We start from the raw sequence: 23,165 nt of genomic DNA on the forward strand, positions 1-23,165 counted from the left end.
ACAGGTTCCTGCAGTTTTGAATACCTGTCTTTCTTATGCATAAAGTACAGAGGCAGCTGATTGGTGTTGACCAAGTTATGCTACATCAGCTGTAATTATTTAAACTTACACATGCCAGCTGTGATTTAAAAAAATAAAAAATCCCAAAACAAAGCAAACCCATTTTTGTAAAGGTCTTCCTCTTCTATCTTCCATCCCTTTACTTACTTAAATTAAAAGAAGATTAGCTCTGAGTCAAAAATTTTTTAAAATCTTTGTCATAGAGGAACCTTAGCCATGATATTTGTCTGTTTTTATATGAAAGGTTTTTCTAGATATTTTCCTAAATATAAGATAAAAGAGTACAGCTGAAGTGATAACCCTGAACTGATAACTAATGCCCTACCCAAACAAGACCAGTGAATTTGTGGAGGAAGGGACTTAATTCCTGTCTTCCTACCCCTTTAGACAGAAGTGTGCCATCAATAATTTGACTCGGGAAGCAAAGAATCTTGAATAATTAAATTTAGGTCATAACAGTTTAAGTAACATCCGGTCTCAGAAAGGATACATATATCTGGAGCGGGGGGGGAACACAAAAGGGAAGCAGGAAGACAGAACAGTACACCAAGGCTGAGTCAACAGAGGCCCTTCAGAAAAGAAGATTTTATCCTAGCGAAACCAATGCAGAAAGCCATAAAAACACATCAGGCAAATGTATGGGAAGGAAATCAGAAGGGTGATAAGTCTGTGAAGCAGGTGGTTTACTTTGTAATGTGTCCCCTTACAAAAATAGAAAGTGAAATGGTTCCTTCTCCAGTAGATAGTTAAAGGAAAAAATTAAGTGGGACTGTGGTGATAAGTACTCTAAATCTGTGGGGTTGGTGGTTTTTTTGTTTTTTTTTTTTGGTTGTTTGGTTTGTGTTTTGTTTTGTTTTGGGTTTTTTTGGTCTTGTTAATAAGAAGGAATTACTGACAGACTTTAAGATGTTGAATAAAATGATGCTCAAGCTGGTGCATTGAAAAACAGCAAAGTGTTGTGACCAGCTGGATATTCCAGATATGGAATTCTAGTAGAATTTAGGGATGACGAGGTTGCTTAGTTCCAAATTTGCATTTTGCTGTCAGTGTGAGCAACATGGTGAAATGACAAAAAGAATAAGAAAAGTTGGTTATTTGGCTAAGACTATACAAGTTTATGAGAAAATAAAGAGTAATCTGATGAACAGCATGAGTGAGCAACAAGGAGACAAGGACAGCACGTTGGACTAAGAGGATTTACAGAGGCTTAATTACTGTCTTAATTTGTGAAGAAAGGGGGGCAGGACAAACATGAGTTTACAGATAAAAGAGGACCTTGATGTAGATTCTAAAGCCAGAATTGGACAATGAAATTTCAAGTACATGGAAGAAAATAGAATGCTTTATCTAAATGCTTGTCTCCAAGGGATCAAAAAAAAAAATGGGTGGGGGAAACGTATGAGACAATGGAAAGGTAGAACATCTCCTGTGAACAATGAACACTCAGCGAAACTAAATCCAAGGAAAAGGAAATACTCCCACCCACTCTTTTTTCCTTATCCTTGTTCTCACAGAATTAGTGTTTACATTAAAAAACACATCTCTTTCAGAGGCCACTGAAGCTGAGAGCTCTTCTGAGAGTTGAGATGATTTAGACATTTGTATGAGTAGCAAGTAGGAGATGTTACAGTAAACATTATCTATTTTCAGATAGGTGTAGAATTATCATTGTTTTGGCCATTGGCCAGTTTCAGAGGTGTGGGGTTTTTAATTTTTGTGGTCCCTCCCCTTCTTTTCCTCCCCCTCCCAAAAAAAGTATGTCTGAATGTATTATTAACATAAATGGGAAGCAAATGCATTCCCTTTTTCTAATACTTGGTGCAGGTTAGATTCAGCAGTAGTCTCACCAGATTGAATGTTTTTCTGAAGTACAACCCTACCATATGGGCAACTTGTGACCTCAGTGTGCATCAGGGGTGATGGGAGGAACATTCTTTTAAAGAAGCAACCAACTCCCCTCCCCTCCCACCCCAAACAATCAAACAAAACTCCAAAATCAAATGCTTTGATTCGTATATTGTTTGACTTTTGCTTGGGAAAATCATTAGGAACAATTTTTCTTATGAACATACAAGTATCTGCTCTCCAATATTTAAGAAGCTCATATGAGGCTACAGCATCAGTGGAGATGTTGTGAGCTCTTATCTCTGTGAATATAAACAGAATTAAAGAGGAATTGCTCTAGCTGGAAACTGAACTGCCTTAGCAGTTCAAGTGCTTCCAAGCACCTAGTGACTGTTGGAGCCATGTTGCCTTCATCCGCCCAATTCCGCATACTTGGCAGCCACTGCTCTCACCAGGGAAAAGACTTGTGAGGAGTTGAGATGTGCCCTGTAGCACATGAATTTCTATCTCAAATATGCAAATAAAAATCTGGGGTAATAGAGTCAGTTCCGAAGTTGTCAAATGCAACTGTTGACTTATTTCTTGTCTTATCGAAGAGAAATATAAGTTAGTTGAAACCAGGTTGGGCATGTTGGATCTCCGTCACTCCTTGAGATTTCCATCTAATTTAGTGCAGATGGTGGCTGGTGGTCGTGTCTCCCTCCAGTGACAAAGGGGGCTATGTAGTTGGTGATTATGAAATAAACTTTTTTTTTTTTTTGATGGTCAGGATAAATCCTACCAATTGCTACTAGTAAGCGTCAAATGCAATGAAATACTTTTCAGAGTGGCTTTAAACTTTATAATGCACTTAACAAGTATTCTTCTCTCATTCACTGTGTGGTACAAAACACATCTGCAGAGCAGTTTACACGCTGGTTGCATTTATGCTGGATTAGGTACATTTTTTTTTACCTAGGGGGGTGTGTGTAAATCCTTGATTGTGCAGATGTGTTCCTGTAGAAACCTCTCACTTTGAAGTCTGCAAGTTAAGGATTAAAGTATTTTCTTGGGCAAGAGGATGTCTCATGTCAAAGTGTTATCTGAATACATATTTCTGAGGCTTGCGAAAGGAAGGTAATTTAACTTGGACTTTTCTGCTTGGCTGAAGAAACCCATCTTTTATTACTGTTTGCATTGAATTGCGGGAGTTAATCATTGTTCATGTGTGTGTGTGCAATGAGAGAGAATGTGTTCACTGAAGGCAGTAAATCTAACAGTCAAGATGTTTTTCTTCTGTTCTGTGCACTCGCTGAGATATTCAATAATGATTTTCCTGTGTTTGGAGCTTTCAAGGCATTTTTGAATACAGTAACCACTGGTGAATAGCGTCTTACAAGAAGTGCTCTTGTAATGTTTGGGTAGTGGTGCACAGTCTGAAGCACAGTAAAGCTGATGTGTAGTTGTACATCCGGAAATACAGTTAGATCTATCAAAGCATTAGACATGACAACTCACACATTTGTCAAAGGCAAAAAAAAACCCCCAACAATCACATAATTTTCTTCATTACCACTTATTATTCAGTTGACAATATTCAGTTTATCATAACTGAAGGATGAAAATGCAGATGAATTAAAAGAAACTGCTGTTTTTAACAACTATGTTGGAAAGGCCATAGTAATATGGCTAGACCTAGTGACCTTCAGAATGAGAGAACATTCTGTTGTTTGTCTAGTCCAATGTCTTGTATTTAACTTCAGGCATCATCAGCCTATTTCAAGAGGGGTGTAAAACCTCCCTGCCAGATAAATGTGGGATGATCTCCCTCCTCATTCTTAATAGAAGTTGTTTTACCATCTTTAAGAATGGTGCTTTGTGTCTCTTCTAAAGCACTTGTGCTTATTTATTTGTACTCTTGCCTACCATGTCTGTTTCTTAAACTGACTTTTCTTTGTGTTTGGGTTTTTTTTTATTTTTATTTTTATTTATTTATTTTTATGCCTGTTTTGGTAATCTGAATGCACTTATTGCCCTCCTGAAAAGAATAAGTGGTGGTTTTAGGAATGGTTGATAATTCTGACTTTACATTTTGCAAAAGTAAGTGTTTTTATTAATATGAATACAACAATACTTGTAATTACAGTACTGTTCTGTTTTTAAGGAGAATATTGATTTAGCTTATCTAGCCTTACATTAACAAATACAGAAATACTTCTTTTCCAAATATACATTTGCTTTAGAGTTCTGAAGTAAATGAACTAAGACTCCATTTAATATTTTTCTCTTCATAAAATGGTTTTGAAATGAATTTTCTTCTACTAAAGTCAATTAAACAAGGCACTTAATTCTGTTTTACTTTGCCAAAATAATAAAAAATAATGTTGATTCCAAAAAATGTTAAAAATTAGATGTAATAGAAGAGAATATGAATCTCTGAAATATTAATTGCTTTTTTTATGGGTCTCTTTGTTCATGTTTATTTGTGGTCAGTTGGAAGGAAGTAAGCACTTTGTATCCTGCTAAGCGTGGAAGGCTTTAAATATGTATGGCTTGATGTTAACTTTTTTAAAGCATTACTTATGACTGACACATCCTGGTCTAGTTTACTCTTCCCGCTACTGACCTTGAAAGCATGTCTGTGCAATAATTGCTTATTGCTGGAACAAAAGATAGTTCTGTCTATGATTTGTTTGAATTCAGGAAGCCGTGTTTGCCAAAGTAAAATCTTGGTGACGCAACTATGTCAGGTTTCAGCAGCCACACCTCTGCTAAGCAGTTTGAAGTTTTCAGGTTTAACCTTTGTTCATAGCCATATTCCTTTTCCAGCAAAACATTTGAGGTGGTTTTCTTTCTTCCTTTAGCAATGAAGCTGTGCTAAAGAAATGCCAAGTTTTAGAAGAAAAAGCAGCAGCAAGTACTGTTGAGTTTTCCAGTTGTTTTGTATTAGGGCAAGTGGATGGTCGAAGAATAAATGGATCCTCTTCCCAATCATTGTGGTAAGGTTGACGCTTAATATTAAGTGTGGGATGGTATAGATGGTGTGGGTTTTATAGAATAGGATTTCATAATGAGCTATGCTTGATATCTGTAAAACAATAATGAATGCCATCACTGGGCTCCAGTTGTCTTCCATTGTGCAGGGATACTGGACCAAATTAAGTAGGTACATCTTCGCTGCTGTAACACAGCTTTCAGTTCGGCTCCGAGGTATTGCATTAACATTTGTCTTTGATAATTGGTCTTTAATGCAAGAATACCTTTCTAATGAGCCATGCTGCTGAAAGTGCTCCTTCTAAGACTGTGCGGATATAGTTTTCACTGCTTTATGATGAGGATTTGCCTTTCTGTAATTACGGATTTGTAAGAATCCCTTCAAAATTAATAGGTTTTGGACAGCAATTACAGTTCTGGAGTGTATATCACTATTAATGTGCTGCGTTGCCGAGTTAGTCCCTGTGCTGTACCTCCTGTGTATATCGACCTCTTTTCAGGACTGAGTCCCTGGTGAGTGTAACTTCTCACCATTATCAAATTGACAGTGAGCACGTAATTACAAATTAGCTGTTTTAACTGCTTTGGGAAAAAAAACCCCAGAGTTTGGAAATCGAACCCTGATGCATCAGCATTTCAAAAGTAGATCCATCCATTTCTGCCTGGAGCCATCCATATTTATGCATGTGCATACACATGTGGCTTTTAATGATCAAATACCAAAGTTTTGTACTGAGACTTCTGAAATTTGCCCCTCAGATGCAAATGCTAATTTTTGTCAAGCTCCAAAGTGCTTCAACCATCCTTTTTGAATGTTTTCTGAATATAGAGGGCTGAAAGCAAGAGCCATGGTCTTGGAGAGCATTCAGTGCTTTGTTAATACTCCTTTCCAGCCAGATGCGATGCCAGGGGTCAAACCTCTGTTTACACTAGAAGTAAATAAAGCAGTCTTTTTACAAATTACTTGTGAAGAAGTGATAGTAGTAGCCTGTGGAGCCTCTGTAGTTTATTTGTTGCTGCATTCAACTGTGCCTCATCTTTGTACTGCCCAATTTATTGCCAAATTACAGGACAATTGCCAAAGACCTTCAGTGAAAGCAGTTTGTAATCTTCTACCATGTTGAGTTAAAACGGGCATGCAAAATTTGTCATTTACAAAAGCAGACATTTTTTTCCCCCTCTAAGTTGTTAATAACGCTGTATTTCTTGCTCTTATGTTCCTGATTTCTGACTTCTTCCAGGCCTAATCAGCGCCACTCCTTTCATAAGTCCCTTGGAGAGGCTGGTGAAGGATTTAGGCGTATTCTGTACCATGAGGGACTAAACTGTAATTTCTGCTAGGCACAGACTAGGAAAGTGAAGTTACAAACCAATTTTTTTTTAATGGACAGCACTGTCCAACCAACTTAATGATCACCAGATTCAGAAACTTTTTTTTAATTAAAAATTTTAATATGGTTACCAAAGTATTTAGTGTGGTTTATCATTAGAAAAAGAAATTAAAAATTCCATTTCCTCATTGAGTACATCCTCAGTCGTTGATATATGCTGACTTGCCTGCTGCAATGCAAATAGGCATCTGCTGTGTTCAGTGCGCTCAGAGCTTGCATCTGGCTGGGAATCAGTGAGTATCTGTGGAGAGAATAGCTTCAGCTTTACTTGAAGTAAAGTTGTTACATGATAGAGATGCAAGATACCCAAGAGATCCAGATGCTCAAGAGTGGTGTCTCCTAAATGGTAAACAAAAGAAAAGTGTGTGTGCCTGAGAAGACCTTTGAGGAATGTAATTCCACCAAGAATCAGGAGAGTCGCTCAAGTTTTGGGCATTTATTGAAAGTTTCCTAGAACAAACGAAAGGGTTTTTTTTCTTGTCTTTGTAATAATCAGAAATTGCAGGCCTCAAATTAAAATAAATTAAAAAAAACTTGCTGGAAAAGGAAGTGAAAAAGAGGAGATATACAACATCTGTTAGAGATGAAAAAGGCATTTTAGCTTCCAGAAGGTTGATTAACTATTGCCTTCCCCTTGGGCCACAAAGTAAGTGGTGAATGCTAAAGTAATGTGAAAATAGGATGGTAAAAGACTTGGAAAAAAAATGAAATAATCTAATTTAAGAATGCTTTAATTGAGCCATGGTTTTCTGGCTGCATTTAGATATAAATGGTACCCATTCACTTGGTGTGTGACAACTGCTGAGGAAGGGCTGGAGTATGTAATGGGATTTTTTTGCTTTATTAGGAAATATGTAAAATTAAGAGTGGTGATAATTGAATACTTAAAGTTATTCTATGCAGAGGTGATCCTTTTACTTGAAGACAGATTTACATGATATTCACAGCTCATAAATCATTCTTGCATTGCCTCCCTGCAAGACTATTGGCAGAGAATACGTTACTCAAAATATGCCTGTTTTCAATTAGCTCAAGGAAAATTCTCTAGTTACAGAAAGAACATCCATCTCCGTTACCTGCCTTGAGAATTAACATCCAAATACATTTGCATGGAGATTACCAAAGCTTACTCTGTGTAAGCAGTGATTAGGGCTGATTTTTAAATAGGAGAGGATAGGAAGATTTAACACAACTGCCTTTGAAATGTTTCTAATCCTGAGATTCAGAGTTGTGATCGTTGTGGAATAGCCCCTCAGAAATGGAGAAGTGCAGCATGAAGCATTTTGGGCTTGGAAAGCAGGGAGGATTTCAGAGAGCCAGTGTGATGTGAGCTGGAGCTGGCTGGGCTCTGCTGCAGGGCGCCAGGGCATGCTGGGGGTAATGGCAAGGCAAGGGACTGCCTCACTCAGCCCAACTCGCTCTTTGCTTCTGCATGGGAGAGCAATACAGCTCTTGGTTGGTTTGCCTCTTTAACAGCACTTTTCTGCACACTCTGTATACAACCTTCCCCCTTTTTCTTTCTGGAGTGGGACAACTGAGAGCTTTTTAGTTCTGTTTTGTCATATCTTCTCTGTGCAAAACTGAGATACCCTTGCTTTTTATTTGTGGCTTTGCCCACTTCATTGTGCTTTGGTTAAAAGGGGTTGTTTTGTCCATGTTATTACAGATCCTTGCAAAACACAGTTTGTTCTGTGCTCTCATGGTGTTTCTTGTATAGTGAGTTCCACCTCTCCTGCATCGACTTTGTTCTCTTAATTGAAGAAAAGGCAAAGGACGCTGCCAACTTTCACAAAAACCTTCTTTTCTTCCAAGGGGAGTTGAAATAGTTTGTCTGTGACTCTTTCTATTGAAACCCAGTTTTGTGTGAATTGGCATACTTGGAAATGAACAATGTCCCGTGGTCAATCCAGAATCTCTTTTTGAAGGCAGAATGGATGATCTTGATTTGTGTGAGGTTGCCAAAGTAAATGTCGCTTGAAGTCTTGTGGCTTGCACTTAGCTGGAACAATTTACCTGGCCTTTAAATAAAGCTTTTTCTCACTGCCTGATCATGGGTGAAGAGCTTATTTTATTCTGTTTTGCTACTGGTGAACAGATTTCTAAGGTACTGAGTTAATAAGAACTGTTTCCTGTTTTTCCAATGAAAGAAACATTTCCTTCAGCATGTACATTTCAATGTGTAAAGTGGGAAAGATACAACATTTTTAGGAGTGTCTTGTCAGCCTGTTCTGGTGGGGAGTACAAATTGCTTGGGAGCTCCTGTGTGTGTATAAATTTGGAGGAGTCTGTTGCGTGAACATACGTCTGCTGCTTCTAGAAAGTGAACGTTTCCATAAAGTAGTGTTGTTATATGTGTTTAAATTAAAAGGACTATGGTGTGTGTTTGGTCTGCTAGGAAAATGCTAAGCATCTAATAATTTAAGTAATCACCTTTTCATTGTGGTCAGAAGAGGTGCACAGTATGCATACAACGAGAGAAATATACTCTGTGGCAGGGTACTTTGAGGCTTGGTGCTCAGGCACAAAAGACAGTGCTAAAGAAATACTTTATATATACTCTATACTGGGAATTATTGACATTTTTGTGGATAGCATATAAGTTGGTGTTTATGAGGCTTTAAAAATACTTTAGAGATCTTCACACAGTTTATGGCTGTACAAGAAGCTCTGCGTAGCTGTATCAGTAGGGTGTCAGTACAAAACTGGGCTTTTATTAAAGACTTAGTGGACAGTTCTGGAGTGGCTGTAGTTTATCATGTCCTGTAGTGCCCAACAGAAAGATCTGTTCTGATCAAGATACTTGTTGAGGGGCCTTTGTCTGCTGGCATTATGTGTGTCAAGATGCAAAGTGTTGGTTACTAAAATTAAAAACCTGACTGTGGGTTGAATTTAGTACTTAGAGGAACAACATCTTTTTATCATATTTTTAGCTGGAAGGTGAGGATGGGAGAACAGGAGGAAAGCCTTGGCCATGATAAGGTGGCTTGTGTAGGTCATGAGTCAATGGTTAGCAAGTGCCATTTTGTACCCCTTTTTAATTCTATTTTTTTTAATTGAATATATCTGTGGTCTCAGGCTTTTGAAAGCTCAAATAGACTAATGCCCAGTTTTTATGGATTGATGTACTAGATCCATAGCTCTTTACTGTATGGCTTCTGGAAAATGTCATTTGTCCTTTACCAGCACAGTAAATAAAAAAAAAATCGGGAACATATTATTTATTACTTAACCATAAGTTCTATGCTTTCATGAGAATAATATGCTTCCCTTTTACAAATGCTTTTAGCCTCTTGACTTTTGCAAGAAGTGTAAACACCTTCCACTGAAAGAAAATCTTGAACTTCTGAAAATCCACAAGCTGGGACAAGAATAGGAAGAGAATATTTTAAAATGAGACCTTTTTGATATGTAATACACATATAAAATATGTATATACTATATATTTTTAGGTAAATATGTGTATATATGTATGTATATTTTTATATATTTATATATGTGTATATATGAATATATATACATATATATAATGTATATATGTGATTATTTTGCCAGCCTATTTCAGTAACTGTTATTAAGATGGCTGGTTACTGGTATTAAACTATTTTTGTAAAACTTGAAGAGAAGGAGCATTAGGGTTGCCTCTACATTTGAAGAAGCCATCACAGGGAGCACAGGTGCTCCATTTGAGCAGTGCATAGGGAAGAACACATCAAACACAAACACGTGGTGCCATTTGGTGCACCAGGTTGTTGTAGTGCCAGTGGTTAAGTCTGCTTAAATTTACTAATAATAGTATTAGAGTTGAGGCTAAAAACTGAGAGGTCCTGCTCTTTTTGGCATTTTACCTTTGATTTTGTGGGAGGAGAATCGGGGAACTCCCAGAGTAATTGAGTGTCAGAAATACTTCCTGGATTTTTTCTGAGAGATTGATGGGTTATTACCACAGCCCTAAACTAAAGTTGCTCGGATGGGTGCTGTCCTGAAATGCTACACTGAGCCATGAAAGGCTGGTAAAGCTAGCACAATGCTTTGTATTGCTTTTCAGAAGCAGATAATGCTCTTTAAAAAGGTCCTTTTTTTTAATGCCTTTCAGGGAGTGATTTTTGAATTTAAACATCCTGTCTCTTCAGGTTGTTTGGTTAGAGCTCTCAGGAGCACAAGGAGAGAATAGATGCTTTGTGCATGAGGAAGCACTCCATTTAGCATAGTCAGACTAGTATGTGCCAAATACATCATCATGGCTGGGCTTCGCGAACGAAGATTTGGGAAGGCTCTATCCACATTTGCTACAGGCGCGCTGGTGGCTTATGAGGCCAATCCGTGACAGACATATCCGATTGCAAAAGGCACAGCAGAAAGACTCCTTAGATGGTGTATTCTGCAATACACGGTTCTTTCTGCGTTGCCTTTTTTCCTCGAGGGTGATCCTGCGTGCTTTCTCAAAGGCATCAGCTGCGTTATAGATGGTGTGTCTCCAGGCCTCCCGATTTGAGGCCAGAGTAGACCAGTTATGGTGATCAATATGGCCAAGGCTGAGATGTTGTTTCAGGGAGTCCTTGTATCTTTTCTTCGGGGCTCCTCTCATGCGGCAGCCAGTGGCAAGTTCACCGTAAAGCAAGATCTTAGGGAGGCGGTGGTCCTTCATCCTGGAGACATGACCTGCCCAACGCAGCTGTGTTCTCATCAGCATGGCCTCAATACTTGTGATAGCTGCTTGCTCTAGAACAGATGTGTTGGTGACATAGTCTGACCAGTGGATGTTTAGAATTGTACGGAGGCAGCGTTGATGGAAGCGTTCTAAGAGACGCAGGTGGTGGCGGTAGATGACCCATGATTCAGATCCATATAAGAGAGTAGACAACACTATGGCTTTGTAAACACTGATCTTGGTGCTTTTCTTCAAGTGTTTATTACGCCATACTCTTTTATGGAGTTTTCCAAAAGCACTATATGCCTTTGCTAATCTGTTGTCTATCTCTCCGTCAATCTTACCGTCTGAGGAGATGAGGCTACCGAGGTAATTAAACTGTTGGACTGATTTGAGCTCTGATTGACCAATGGTGATGTGGGGATGATGGGGGACATCCTGAGGTGCAGGCTGATGGAGGACCTCTGTCTTCTTTAAGCTGACTTCCAGCCCAAAGAGCTCAGCAGCATCTGCAAAGCAGGATGTTAAACGCTGCAGAGCTGCTTCTGTGTGGGCAACAAGGGCGGCGTCATCAGCATAAAGCAGCTCCCGGACAAGATGGTTTAAGGTCTTAGTATGGGCCTTCAGTCGCCTTAGATTGAATAGACTTCCATCAGTACGGTATCGAATGTAGATACCGTCCTGATCATTGAGGTCTGCTGTGGCCCTTTGGAGCATCATGCTAAAGAAGACGGTGAATAGGGTAGGAGCGAGAACGCAGCCTTGTTTCACACCATTCTTAATTAAAAAGGGCTCAGAAAGTGTGTTGCCATATCTGACTTGGCCATGCTGATCCTCATGGAGTGAGAGTGCCAAATACATAAAAGCAAGAAAACTGCTCTCAATTATTGAGGGATTATGTATTTAAAAAGGGAATAAAAGGACAGAAAAAGTCTTGAGTTTTTTCCAGTCCTGACTGATAGAATCTCTGTTGCATACATAATTTGTGAAAAGGAAGTAACCCTAATGAGCTGTTGGGCCATTGGTTTATGGGCCTGGCTCCAGGAAACTTTCTTGTAGAGAGTAATTTAGTTAAAATGACAACGCTAATCAGGTGAAACTGAGAGGGTAGATGCTCAGCAACTTCAATGATAGGATGATACTGTCTCCCAAATCCAGTAACTGGGGGCTTCCTGGTGTTACTTGACTTTCCTAGGTGGCACGTAAGAGCTCTGTCTGACCTTTTTTTCTGTATGATGTGACTGATTACCAGGAGCCAAGGACCTGTGCATCCCCCAAGGTCCAGGCTGGAAGGCAGAGGATTCTCAGTGAGACTTCTGGATTTGAGGTGGTGCTTTTTGAAGTTCAATTTCCTTAACCCTATCTGAGCTCTAGCAGAGACAATGTTTTCTAGAGGAATGAGTGTGCTAGCACTGGTCCTGCTGACTTCCCCAGAGCTAGGAGCACCAGCAGACAGTGCCCAGATTCAGTACAGGGGTCTTGGCTCTCAACCCCCTTTGTTAATGGTCTTTCCACCATCCTTGGTAGCCTACCTGTGGCATCTCCCTTTTGCTGCCCGGCAATGAATACAGTTTAGGAGTGGATCAGGGCAAGAAAGCGCTGAACTGTGGGGCATCTGAAGTAAATAAAATTCTTGTTGCCTAAAGGTTTTTAATTTTTTATTTTCTCAACAGTATCATAGTTTTCCTAATGAGTTCGTTTTTCCTGGTAACTCCAGTACACTTCCACAAGCAGGCTTATTTCAACAAGTTGCTAACTTGAACTACAGTTGCAGATTTTGTTCCTTCCCCTTCATGTCAGGCTCCTAGCAGGTCTCTAGTTTGGAGGTAGGTGATGCCACCAGCTGATATGAATTTGTGCACAAGAAATGTTTGGGCTAGCAACCCAGCAGGGTGACAGAGGGTCCTGGAGCCAATATTGCTGTTAACCACAACATTATGTAGAAGAACTGCTGGTGATTAGCTAAGTGTTTCATATGCATTTTAAAAGCATGTTGTGCACGAATTTGACATGAGCAGCACAAGTGCCAACCAGTGCCAGTTTGAAACCTCCTCTGAACTGTGCATCCATCAGTTCTCCCAGCCCCAGGAAGGATCTGATAGCTGAGGGGGAGTTCCCGTGGGGATAATGGTGCATGAGGCTGTTATGGAGGCATGGTGCCAGTGCTGCCTCTCACTTCTTCCTGCAACTCCTATAGGTTGTCCTTCAACCACTTTCCAAAAGGCAAACCGAGACCCGTGTTAAGCATGGCAATGAAATTCAAGCTTGCCACCTCTGGGAACAGTGGTTTCCTGTACTATTGAAAGGCTAAGGTTATAAATGGTTTCTTGCACGAGATGTCTGCCATTCATAGGGGTGGCAAGTCCATCAGTTGAAGGATCCTTCTATTATGTTGGTGGAAGAAATGGTGGGAATGCTGGCTTAGAGTGAGTTTCAGATGGCACTGATACTTAAGGCAGTGGTGGTGATAAACCCCTTGTTTAACCCCTTGCATTTAAACGAAACAATTTATATATTGTTTTTCTATGAAAAATTTCAGGGTATCAAGGTAATTTTTCTTCTCTCTGCACTGCTGTGTGAAACTAACAGCTTTGTTCAGGAAAAGTTTTCTGTATTTTGAGGGGGAGGGAGAGGGGGTTGTGTGGTTGTCACATTTGCTTTTGCCTGCATATCATCCTCAAACAAAACTAACTTATTGTAGTATATTTTTAAAACCGATTTATAGCAGACAGAATGTGTTAACATGCTGTCCAAAATAACAACATGTTCCTTTGAAGGAGGGAAGAAAAGTAAAAGATAAAGTTCTTATAAGCAGGACCAACTGCATTCTTATAAGTCAGAGGAAGCTGGTTAGAGAAAAATATTAAATACTCTGAAGAGTTTTGAATAGGTTGTATACTGTCTTTATGCTTTTCTTTAGTAAAAATCAGTAAAGTAGAATTTTGTGAAACATTTCTAGGGCTTCTACTAAAAAGTAAGGAAAAAAGAAAAACTAATTCCTCTGCAGTCAGGAAGTCTTGACTTTTTTTTAAAAGCTGTTCTACACAACTACTTTTTCTTTTTGTGTCCTTGTTTACTTTACTAGGTTTGGAACCGTAGAAATGTGACATACAGGTAGATGACCTGCAAACAGCAACACTCGAACGTAAACTGAAATATAAGAGGATGTTAGCTCTAGGACTGTAGTTTCAGGTTCTTATATGCACATGCTATCTTCTCTTACGTACCAGTCTTGCCTGAGCTTTTCGGTGAGGTTTAGACCTCATCATTCATACGTAGGAAAGAATAAGAAAACCAAAAAAAAAAATGCTGAAGTGGACTTAATATAGTTTTTGCCCTTTTAGTTACTTTTTTTAAAATTGACTCACTGTCAAGCAGGGATAAAAATCATAATCAGTTGTTGAAATCATGTGCACTTTGTTCCTTCATAATTCATCTTACTGCTTTAGATTTGAGAGTAGGCTGCTGCTTTTTAAATAGGACGTGTTTGCAAGTTAGAGAAGGCAACTTGTTTCAAAGGTAACTACTCCAAGACGTTATAGGGTATGGTAAGCTGAACTTGTATTTAAAAAAAAAAAAAGGCAAAGAAAAGGCAGCAGAAAAGGGGGTGGAGGAAAGATGGCTAGTTTGCCAGAATACTGTCATGCTTTCAAGTAGAGGGTAAGACAAGAGGTATAATACATACAAGTAATATGGAAATTTGCTGGAAACAAATTATTTTGGGGCATGCATATGATTTCTGTTGAAGTGTCATACTGATATTCTTTTTAGGTTTTAATGCCTGCCTTACCCAGAATGTTAAAACAAGTAACAGCATGTGGGCATATCCTTAACAATTTAATGATTAAAAAGGAGTTTTAAATGCTACTGTAGTTTGCATATTACACCCAGTGCAGGTAATCCTGTTTGCTGGATGCTGTGCAAGTTTGGGAAGAGAACAAAAGTTATCATGAAGCATTTCTACTCAAATGAATCAGAAAGAAGTGTACGTTTTGTTGGTAGTGTAGGACAGTTAAACCTAAGGTGTTGCCCATAAAACAGGATTCAAATTCACTTTCCGACGTTAGAGTTTGTGTCTGTGAGCTCCTAGATTGTGCGAGCCTGTTTTGCAGGTGGGTTAAGCTGGAGGGAATTTCAGTTCAATTTTGAAAACTTATTTTAGTTTGAAACCAAAACCTAAATAAACGTTTCCGTTTTCTTTTAGCACTGAGATTTTTAGCAGTGGGGAACTTCTTGTCAAAGTGCTTGGTGCATACCTTGTAATGGAAATTGTGGGAGAATGTGAATAGAACAGAAATAGACCCAGCGTTTATCTGATAGTTCAACAAAAAGTAAATATTGAGATTTGTTTCTCTTCTTGTAATGGACTATTAAAGTGCAGCTGACTTGGGAATGGAAGGCTGAAGGGGACAATTTCCCCAAACAGTTGTGTAAAAAAGAAGAGTTTAGATGGGCCTGTTGCTCCCTTTCTCCTGTGTTCTAACAAATTTAAAGCCTTAATAAAGTGACTGAAAGAGTGAATAAACCAAAGTGTACCCTAGGGAGACAGCAGGAAAGATCAGAGACATTTTTTTCTGCATCTCTGTTGTAGAAGGGAATGTACTACATGTAAATGTCTGAGTGGGGGAACAGACCATACCTAAGCTACAGAATTCTCACCCAGGAAAGATTTACTCAAACAGTAATAAATATATAAAGAAGGTGCTGTGCAGGCCCTGCTGAAGTTTGTTTTCTTATTGAAGTACAGGTTGCCCATCATCTTTCCAGAGGGAGTAATATCTTGGGCTTTGGGGCAGTGGGAGCCCTTCCACCAGCCTCTGCTTTTCCCCCCACAAAACAAGCCTTCCTTTTCTTGTGAGATTTACCCTGCCTTGCACAACATATACCTACAGAGCTCTGTTGCTTAATTGCTATAGGCTGGAGGGTCCCAAGTGCTTTACCTTCCCTTATAAAACAGATTTTTTTTCTGTCTTCTATCTTCTGAGTTATCTTCTCTGCACCTGTTTCAGTTAAATTGGTTTTGGGAAAGGCATATGGTTTTGTTTTGCTTTTGACTTTGGTAGCCACCGCTATGTATATGAAACTACACATAGTGGCTTGCAAACACTTTATATAATTGATCGATCTGGTTGTCTACTAAAAATATCTTTTTATTGTGTGTGTGTGTGGAACTGCTGCAAAGGATCAGTATCAAACTGCAGTTAAAGGGATTGGTAGGATCCTGTGATCTTTTGATGCTCTGTCAGCTCCCTTCTCCCCTTCATCTCCTGTCATCGGGTCCTGGGTCATAGCAGAAATGGTTATTCATAATTGCCTTTCACTTTAGATGTTTAAATTTCATTGCATTTGTGTTGCTCCAGCTAGCCCAAAAGACTGTCCAGCTTCTGAGAGATACTTTTTCAGGAACAGCAAATTCTCCAAACTTTGGTCTCCTGAAAGTTTTTATTGTTCTACCTGCTTTTTTTCTATGGTCACTGTGTAACTTACGTATAGCCCCAATGTCACAAAACCTAAGGAACCCAGGACCTTCTTTTAGTCTGGATATCTTATCTTTCTGTTGCTTGTCTTTAAGCCAGTGCTTTGTTCATCTTTAAAATGTTATATGTCTATAGCTTAAATATTATTCCATGACATATCACATCACATTATTGCTTTAATTCAGGATTAAGTTCACTGTATTATCCTTTTTATAGGAGTAAATTACACAGGTAAAATCACTTCTGCTTTGTCTTCATTTCACTGTTCAATTACATTTCTTTGATTTCTTTTGTCTTAATCAAGATCATGCTTTTGCACTTTTAGTGCCAAGGTTGCTTTTCCTTCTCTCCCAAACTACTCCTTTCCCCCTCCTTCTTGCACTGATTTTTGGCATGTCATTGTTGTGTCAATTATTCCAGTTTTGTGAAACAGAGATTATCCAGATCCCCCTGTTTCTTTATTGTAAATGGCCAAATTTTATTTTCACACTGTATGTGGCAATAACCATTATCCTATTCTCATTTTCAGTGTGTCATTTTGTTATCTTTATTTAAGTAGAAGGCAAAAAGATTGTCTTGAGGTTTGTTCTTGCTTATTTTTTCCTAAGCATCCTCTTAAACCTCAGTGTGTAGGTAGTTATCTTTCTCTCCCTCTTTTGAAGCTGCAGTACATAGTAACAGTGATGCCCTAGTATTTTTTTTGCGTAGTTCAGCTCAAGCAGGCTCCCAGTTGGTTTTACTCTTCTGTTGGTGCCCTGTAGCCTCTGAAACATGCTTTTCTTTCCACTTGTGGAAAAAAGGTGCTTATTTTTAGCATTATAGGTCAGGTTTTTATTCATCCAGGTAGTCTAGATTCCTGAACAAATTTGTTCTTTAGCTTGGAAAAGAAACCAAATACCCTTTGACCTTCCCAGATTCCAGACTACTTGACTGCGTCCCTGGGGAATGATCAGAAATGGTCAGGATTGGCTTGTGATTGCTTGAGCTACTGGTCATCTCTCCTATCCAACAGCATGAACTGTCTCTTAGACAGCATCCTTGTTGACCTGTGACTGATTATGACCATTAACCAAAGGAATCCTTCAGCTGTTATGTATATGCCATTGCTAACATTCATGTTTGTTTGTTTGTTTGTTTGTTTTTAAGTAAAATGTTAGTTTCTCAGGAGTTCACACTTTCTATTGACATTTTATGAGAGATCATCTGTGAACTGCAGTCTGTGTTCAGGTGTAAATCTCGGTAGGATCCTAGTTGCTCTCCAAAGTGATAATTGGCAGAAGTCTGTTATGTTTTAGCTGTTCCATTTCTTAACCACTTAATTGATGTGTTTCCTCATTCCTTTATTGGTATTTTTTGTTGTCCAGCTTGAATGTCTTGCAGCCTTTGGTGCCTGTGTGGAAGTTGGTGTGCAGAGCATAGGCATGGCCAGTGTGCTGCAGAGCAGCTGGCTCTGTGTTCTGCAAGTCAGCCTGATCCTCCCTGGCAGTAAAACACGGCAAACTCACTGATACGGTCAATTGCTCAGTCTTTCTGCACTGGTCTGGTTTGATGGATGGATGAATCCAGTGATGAAGACTGAGTGTTTAGGATTTCTCTTCCTTTTTTTTTTCCTCCTCCCATGTTTACTATCCTACCTGGAAATTTTGGCCTTGATGTAAGTATTGGCCACATCTCAAAGACTGTTTCTTGTAATCTACTTCTTGTATTTCATAATGTAGCAAAGACTCATCTTTTGCAAGACTCATGCTTTTTCTTTTGAATCTCTTAATTGTCAGCTGTGGTAGGACACTCCAGTGCTAGCATGCAGAAAACAATGTATCATGCAAGAGAAATGTGTGACCAATTTATTTGTGTGTGCATGTTTATAAAAAACAACCTTTTCTGCAGGAGACTGTTACTTTAGGACCAAACACTGTGTTGGAGAGCTGAAATTGCTGGAAACATGTTTATAGGGGAAATTCTGGCAGGTTTTTAACTGCCATATGAGAAATGTGACTGTCTAAAAGCAAGAAGTTGTACAATTCTTTTTCCAGATGTGATCCCTTTACCTTTAATTGCAATTTTAGTGTTTGAGAAGGTTTAGGAACAGAAAGACTTGTAGAAAAGGTCTGATCACACCCGTAATTGACTCAGGTTGTTTTCTAATTCCATGTGCACAGTATGGCATCTGCTTAAAGGCTGCATATTTTATATGCAAGAGTTAGTGGTGACTCTCTTCCAAAGTGGAATGATAGATGTTAATCGTGATATGAAACTGTGTAAGTTTTGAAAGATTAAAATTTATTTGTATGTCTAGGTCTGCTGTATTTATTGTACTGTTCAGAGTGCTCCCTTCATTTAATTGCCCAGACCCTCTTCTATGCTTGCTGGGGTTTTGTGATTTTTTTTCCCCACCTCTTATTTTTTTTTTTCTTTCATGGTTGTTTTTTTTCCCCTAATTTTTTGTTTTGTTTGTTTGCTTTTTTGTTTAGCTTTACTTAAGCTCCAGAAGGGGAAGAGATCGTCTGGTCTGCTGGTTGTGAGTCTGTAGGCTAGGGTGTACAAAGGGTGAGGTGTTTTTTTCTATTTCTTCTGAGTTAATATTGAGGAGAGGTGGGCAGAGGGAAAGCATTAGCAAGTAGTGATGCCTGACAGGATTTGATTACATTTGAAATAACTAATTATGATTTATGTTGTTTAGTTTTCAGTGAGAAGGAAGTGGGACACATCCTACCTAACAACTTCTTTTAATGCTCTACAATTTATCTTTGCAGTATATGCAATAACACTGTTCAGATTATTTTCGTTGTGGAAAATTGTCAACTGTTGAGACTTCTTCCTAATATTGCCTGTAGACAGTCGTATTCAAGTAGTGCCAGACATATTGTTACTGCTGCTCTCAACAGGAGAGCATGCTTTTAATGTTAATGACATTGAATATGGGTAAGGATACTGAGTGATTTCAGAAGCGGCATGGTGAGACTCTGTTACTCTTTCTAGAGATCTACAGAGATGTTAGTGTCATCTCTCTTTGTCTGGTGACTCAGGCCAGAAAAAGGATTTCAAAACTTTTGAACCCCAAACCAACTCATTAGTAAATGTCATTTTGTCTTCTCACTTAAAGCAGTACTTCCTTTCCTTTTCTTTATGGTCATGGAACAGGAGACTGAACAGCATCTATTGCAGCTCAGTTGCATTTCTAAGGCCACTTTTTTGTCCTCTATACAGGTGGGATCTTGTTTGCTCCTATCACTAAGGAATCTGCTTACCCCTGTAAGCGGGTTATTTTTGAGTTGACTTCATATTGGAATCTGGGGAGTATTGCAAGCAGGTCACGTTTTGTCAAGAAAGGGAGCCTTTGGTCTTTATTTGGGGAAGTGCAGATCTTGTTGAGTGTATTATTTGCTACTTGACAAAAGAAGGGCTGATTGTCAGATCTGTCGACTCTCTGTTTTTAGACTAAGGAGAAGAGAGAAAATCAAGAAATAAGGATTTGAAATATGTTTTTTAAATCTTTGCTATTCGGGGGTAGGTTCTTATCAAGGTCCTTTTGGAGAGTGGAGTAAAGTGTAAATTTTAAATCTGTTTTTTTTTTCTGTCCTTTTGATGTGCAGATGGAACTGGAATTGTGTACGTTGTGAAGAATCCTGGACTGAGGTTATTTGCTTCTAGGCAAAAATACTAAGAAAAACTTACTAGATTGAAAAACAAAAAATATCCCTTCATAATACATCTAAGCATCTCTTTTAGCATAATGAGAACCTCAAAACAGTTCCTGTCATCAACAATCCATGCTTTAAATAGGCAAGAAAAGCAAAAACAGGATAAAAGGAAATATTTAAAGTAAATAAAGGTATTTTGTTGGCCATCTGTTCTCCCCTCTTTGCCAGTATCCTCTAAACTTTATTTCCTGCTTGGTCCTTAGTGTGAAATATGCCAATTTTACACCACCTCTGTTCCCACACTTGTGGGGTTAGCAGTTTAGTGCATGTTGACAAAGAGAAGCAAACAGTTTTAGTGTCATTATTTAGAGGCAGTCCCTGGAGGAATTTGGAAACAGACCCTTTGTGCAAGTGCTGCTGGGAGTGTGGCTTCTCCATTCGTGGTGCTCCCAGGAGATCATTGTTGATTTGGAGAGACTGTTAGGCTGGTATGTGTCATGTCACAGAGCTGGACATAGACCAGCTCTGTGGTACGTGTCACAGAGCTGGAAGCAGCCCTTCTCTTGTTTTGGCTGCAAAAGCATTGCAGCCAGGGGTTCACCTTAAGAAGGGCCTGGTTCAGTGCAAGGTTTGGGGAACAAAATACTGTCTGAAGTAAAGAAATCCATCCTATCACTAGGAGGGTTTGCAGGGTGAAATGTGTTCATGTGTCTTGTGTTTTGGTTTTGACTTTGCGTGTCTGGAATACTGTTGTGTCCCTTTGAATTGTTAGACATGGCTAATAAATCACTACTTTGCTAAATTTTCCAGTGGATTGGAAATTTGACTCTTAATATGGAAAAACTGTGAGTTTGTTTTCATTGATATGCCTTGCTGGCTTGTTTTTGTGATCTACAAAGGAATTATAAAACTGTAACGGCACAAAATTTTGGCTTATATCTAGAAGAATGAATAGCAGCAAAAAATACAGAGTCTTGTCTGGCTTAAACTGGAACTTTAGGAATTTTGCATTGACAATTCAGATGTGTGGATTTGCTATTACTGTGCAGTCCCTCCTAACTGTGCTGGGAATAATCCAGCAATGTCAGCAGTGCCTCAAGCAGGGTATGTGGTTACTTTTTTTATGAACCTAAAATTGTGTTTATCTCTGAGAAGGTTAGAAAGGCAAACTCGTAGTTCTTCCTTATCAGTTCTGTGTTTTGAAATGACTTGGAAAGACACCTGCCCATATATACAATTGCAGGTTATTTTTCAGAATGGTACATTCTTCAGTCCTTTCTGATACAGGCAGTTGCAATTCCGACAGGTTAAATAGAAAAGAGTTTTAAAGGCATTCTGCTTAATGCTCCAATGCAATTAAATCCTGGCTTTGTTTGTAGAAGATATGATCAGCGTGCATTGGAACAATTGGAATGGCCCATAAAAATAAGAGGCTTTGTTCGTTTTTGTTGTGAGTGCTCAAATAAGCCAAAGTGAAGTGAACATTACCAATAGCTGAATATCCAGGGACTGAACTCTGCAATCTTCCTGGTAGAGGAGGTCTTGTACAGCTCCAGATGTGAGGTTTTCTACATTATCAGCTCTATTGCTAATAGGTATGACTTCATTTGGAATATTTCAAGAGTTTGGTTTTCTTTAAAGCCACTTTTGAGGAAGATGTGAAGTATAAGAAAGAGAATTTCTGAGTTTATTTAATAAAATTGGAAATTTAACAGCCTCAAAGTTGCAAAAGGAAAAAGCGTGAAAATCAGACATAGCTGAGGTGCAGTGTTTAGAGGGGTAAAAATAATCCTGAATTAACTGATACAAGAACAAAAACACATTGCCCTCCTCCCTACAAGTCAGGTTCTGAGATTGGCCTTCTATTTAAGATCTGCTTCACAAATTACAAAAACTTGGATGTGGCAGATACTTTTCATATAACATAGTTTAAACAAAGATAGTTAATTTCAACTGACACTGTGTCTAGCTGTCCTGTTCAAACTGTATCTCCCTGAACAGGTCCTGCTTTCTAGTGGCTGTGCTCAGCAGACAACCTCACTCACCTATGGGAGGCTTCACTCTCCTCTGGTTACCCCATACACTGAAAAATTTTTTTGCAGTTATAGAATAACTTCCACCACCACCTCTCAACAGAGGGTTGATACTCCTCCTCTACCCATTCTCTTGTTAACATCAGATAATTTTGAAAGCTAATCCAGAGTACCAGATGCATCAGTGTTTTATGTTGGCTGTGTTCAATTCAGGTGACCTTGAAACACTGATTCTCCTGTATCACTTCCATATTTTCTGAAGCCAGCAGAAGGCTTTGAATCAGTTCATACTCTTTGTAGGATGCTGCACCAACTTGCCCGTACTTTCTTTCATAAAGAAAGCAAAGGCAATGGAACATTTAAAAAAAAAAATTAAAAGTGGAATGCCTTGCTTAGGAAGTTAGTTTATATTGTTCCATAACATGAGGGATAGTATCTACAACAGCACTAGGGCAGCAACCCATAGGGGGAAAAGATGACTTTCTGTTATTACCTACAAAGATTTTTTTTTTTCAGACTACAATTATCCAATCTTACTTTTTCTGTTTAAGGTAGAACTTACACATAAATGACAAATCAGTGTAATTTTCTCTCTAAGGAAAATGTCTGGTAGTAACTAGTGTTTCAGATTTTAATAATGGACTGGTTTTCAATTTTACAGTCTCTTGTACTGTACTTTTAAAGCAGTTTTTTTTCTTTGTAATTCTATTAAGTCAGCATATTATTGTTTTTCTCATCTTTGTGAATTTATTAAACTGTTTTTTTCCTAGCAAAACAAGTATGGGAAATCAAAGTACTTGAATAATTTGCAAAAGCAATTTTTTAACTGATAGCATAGCAATATTAGTAGCCATTATTTTTACAAACATAGCTCTGATAGTCATTAGGAACATAATACTATATAAGAAACAATGACAGTATCATATAATATTTAACATAGCCCAAGTTGTCCAAATGCTATTAGGGTATAGTTTTATTAAAATGTTTTTCAAAAGACTTGTGTATCCATGCGGTTACCTTGTGTTAATAACTTGTTGGAATTGCCATGTTATGTTAAATTGTATCAGAGTATAAGGTGTAATAGTCTGGAGGTTAAT

General features: G+C 38.6%; 1 protein-coding gene across 3 annotated transcripts in view; it reads left to right on the plus strand.

Annotated features, from left to right (window-relative positions):
• EML4 (EMAP like 4) overlaps positions 1-23,165 on the plus strand; it is a 153,724-nt gene that overhangs the window by 29,663 nt on the left and 100,896 nt on the right. The window contains exon 1 of one of the 3 annotated variants that reach the window (XM_064648344.1): positions 4,741-4,883. The exons of the other annotated variants lie outside the window; for them this stretch is intronic. Within the exon in view, the coding sequence (XP_064504414.1) occupies positions 4,859-4,883 (25 nt within the window). The 5' untranslated portion in view covers positions 4,741-4,858. Of the gene's footprint in view, positions 1-4,740; positions 4,884-23,165 lie in introns of those variants that run through there. 3 annotated transcript variants of the gene reach the window in all.

This window comes from Pseudopipra pipra, chromosome 3 (assembly GCF_036250125.1).
Source record: "Pseudopipra pipra isolate bDixPip1 chromosome 3, bDixPip1.hap1, whole genome shotgun sequence".
NCBI lineage: Eukaryota > Metazoa > Chordata > Aves > Passeriformes > Pipridae > Pseudopipra > Pseudopipra pipra.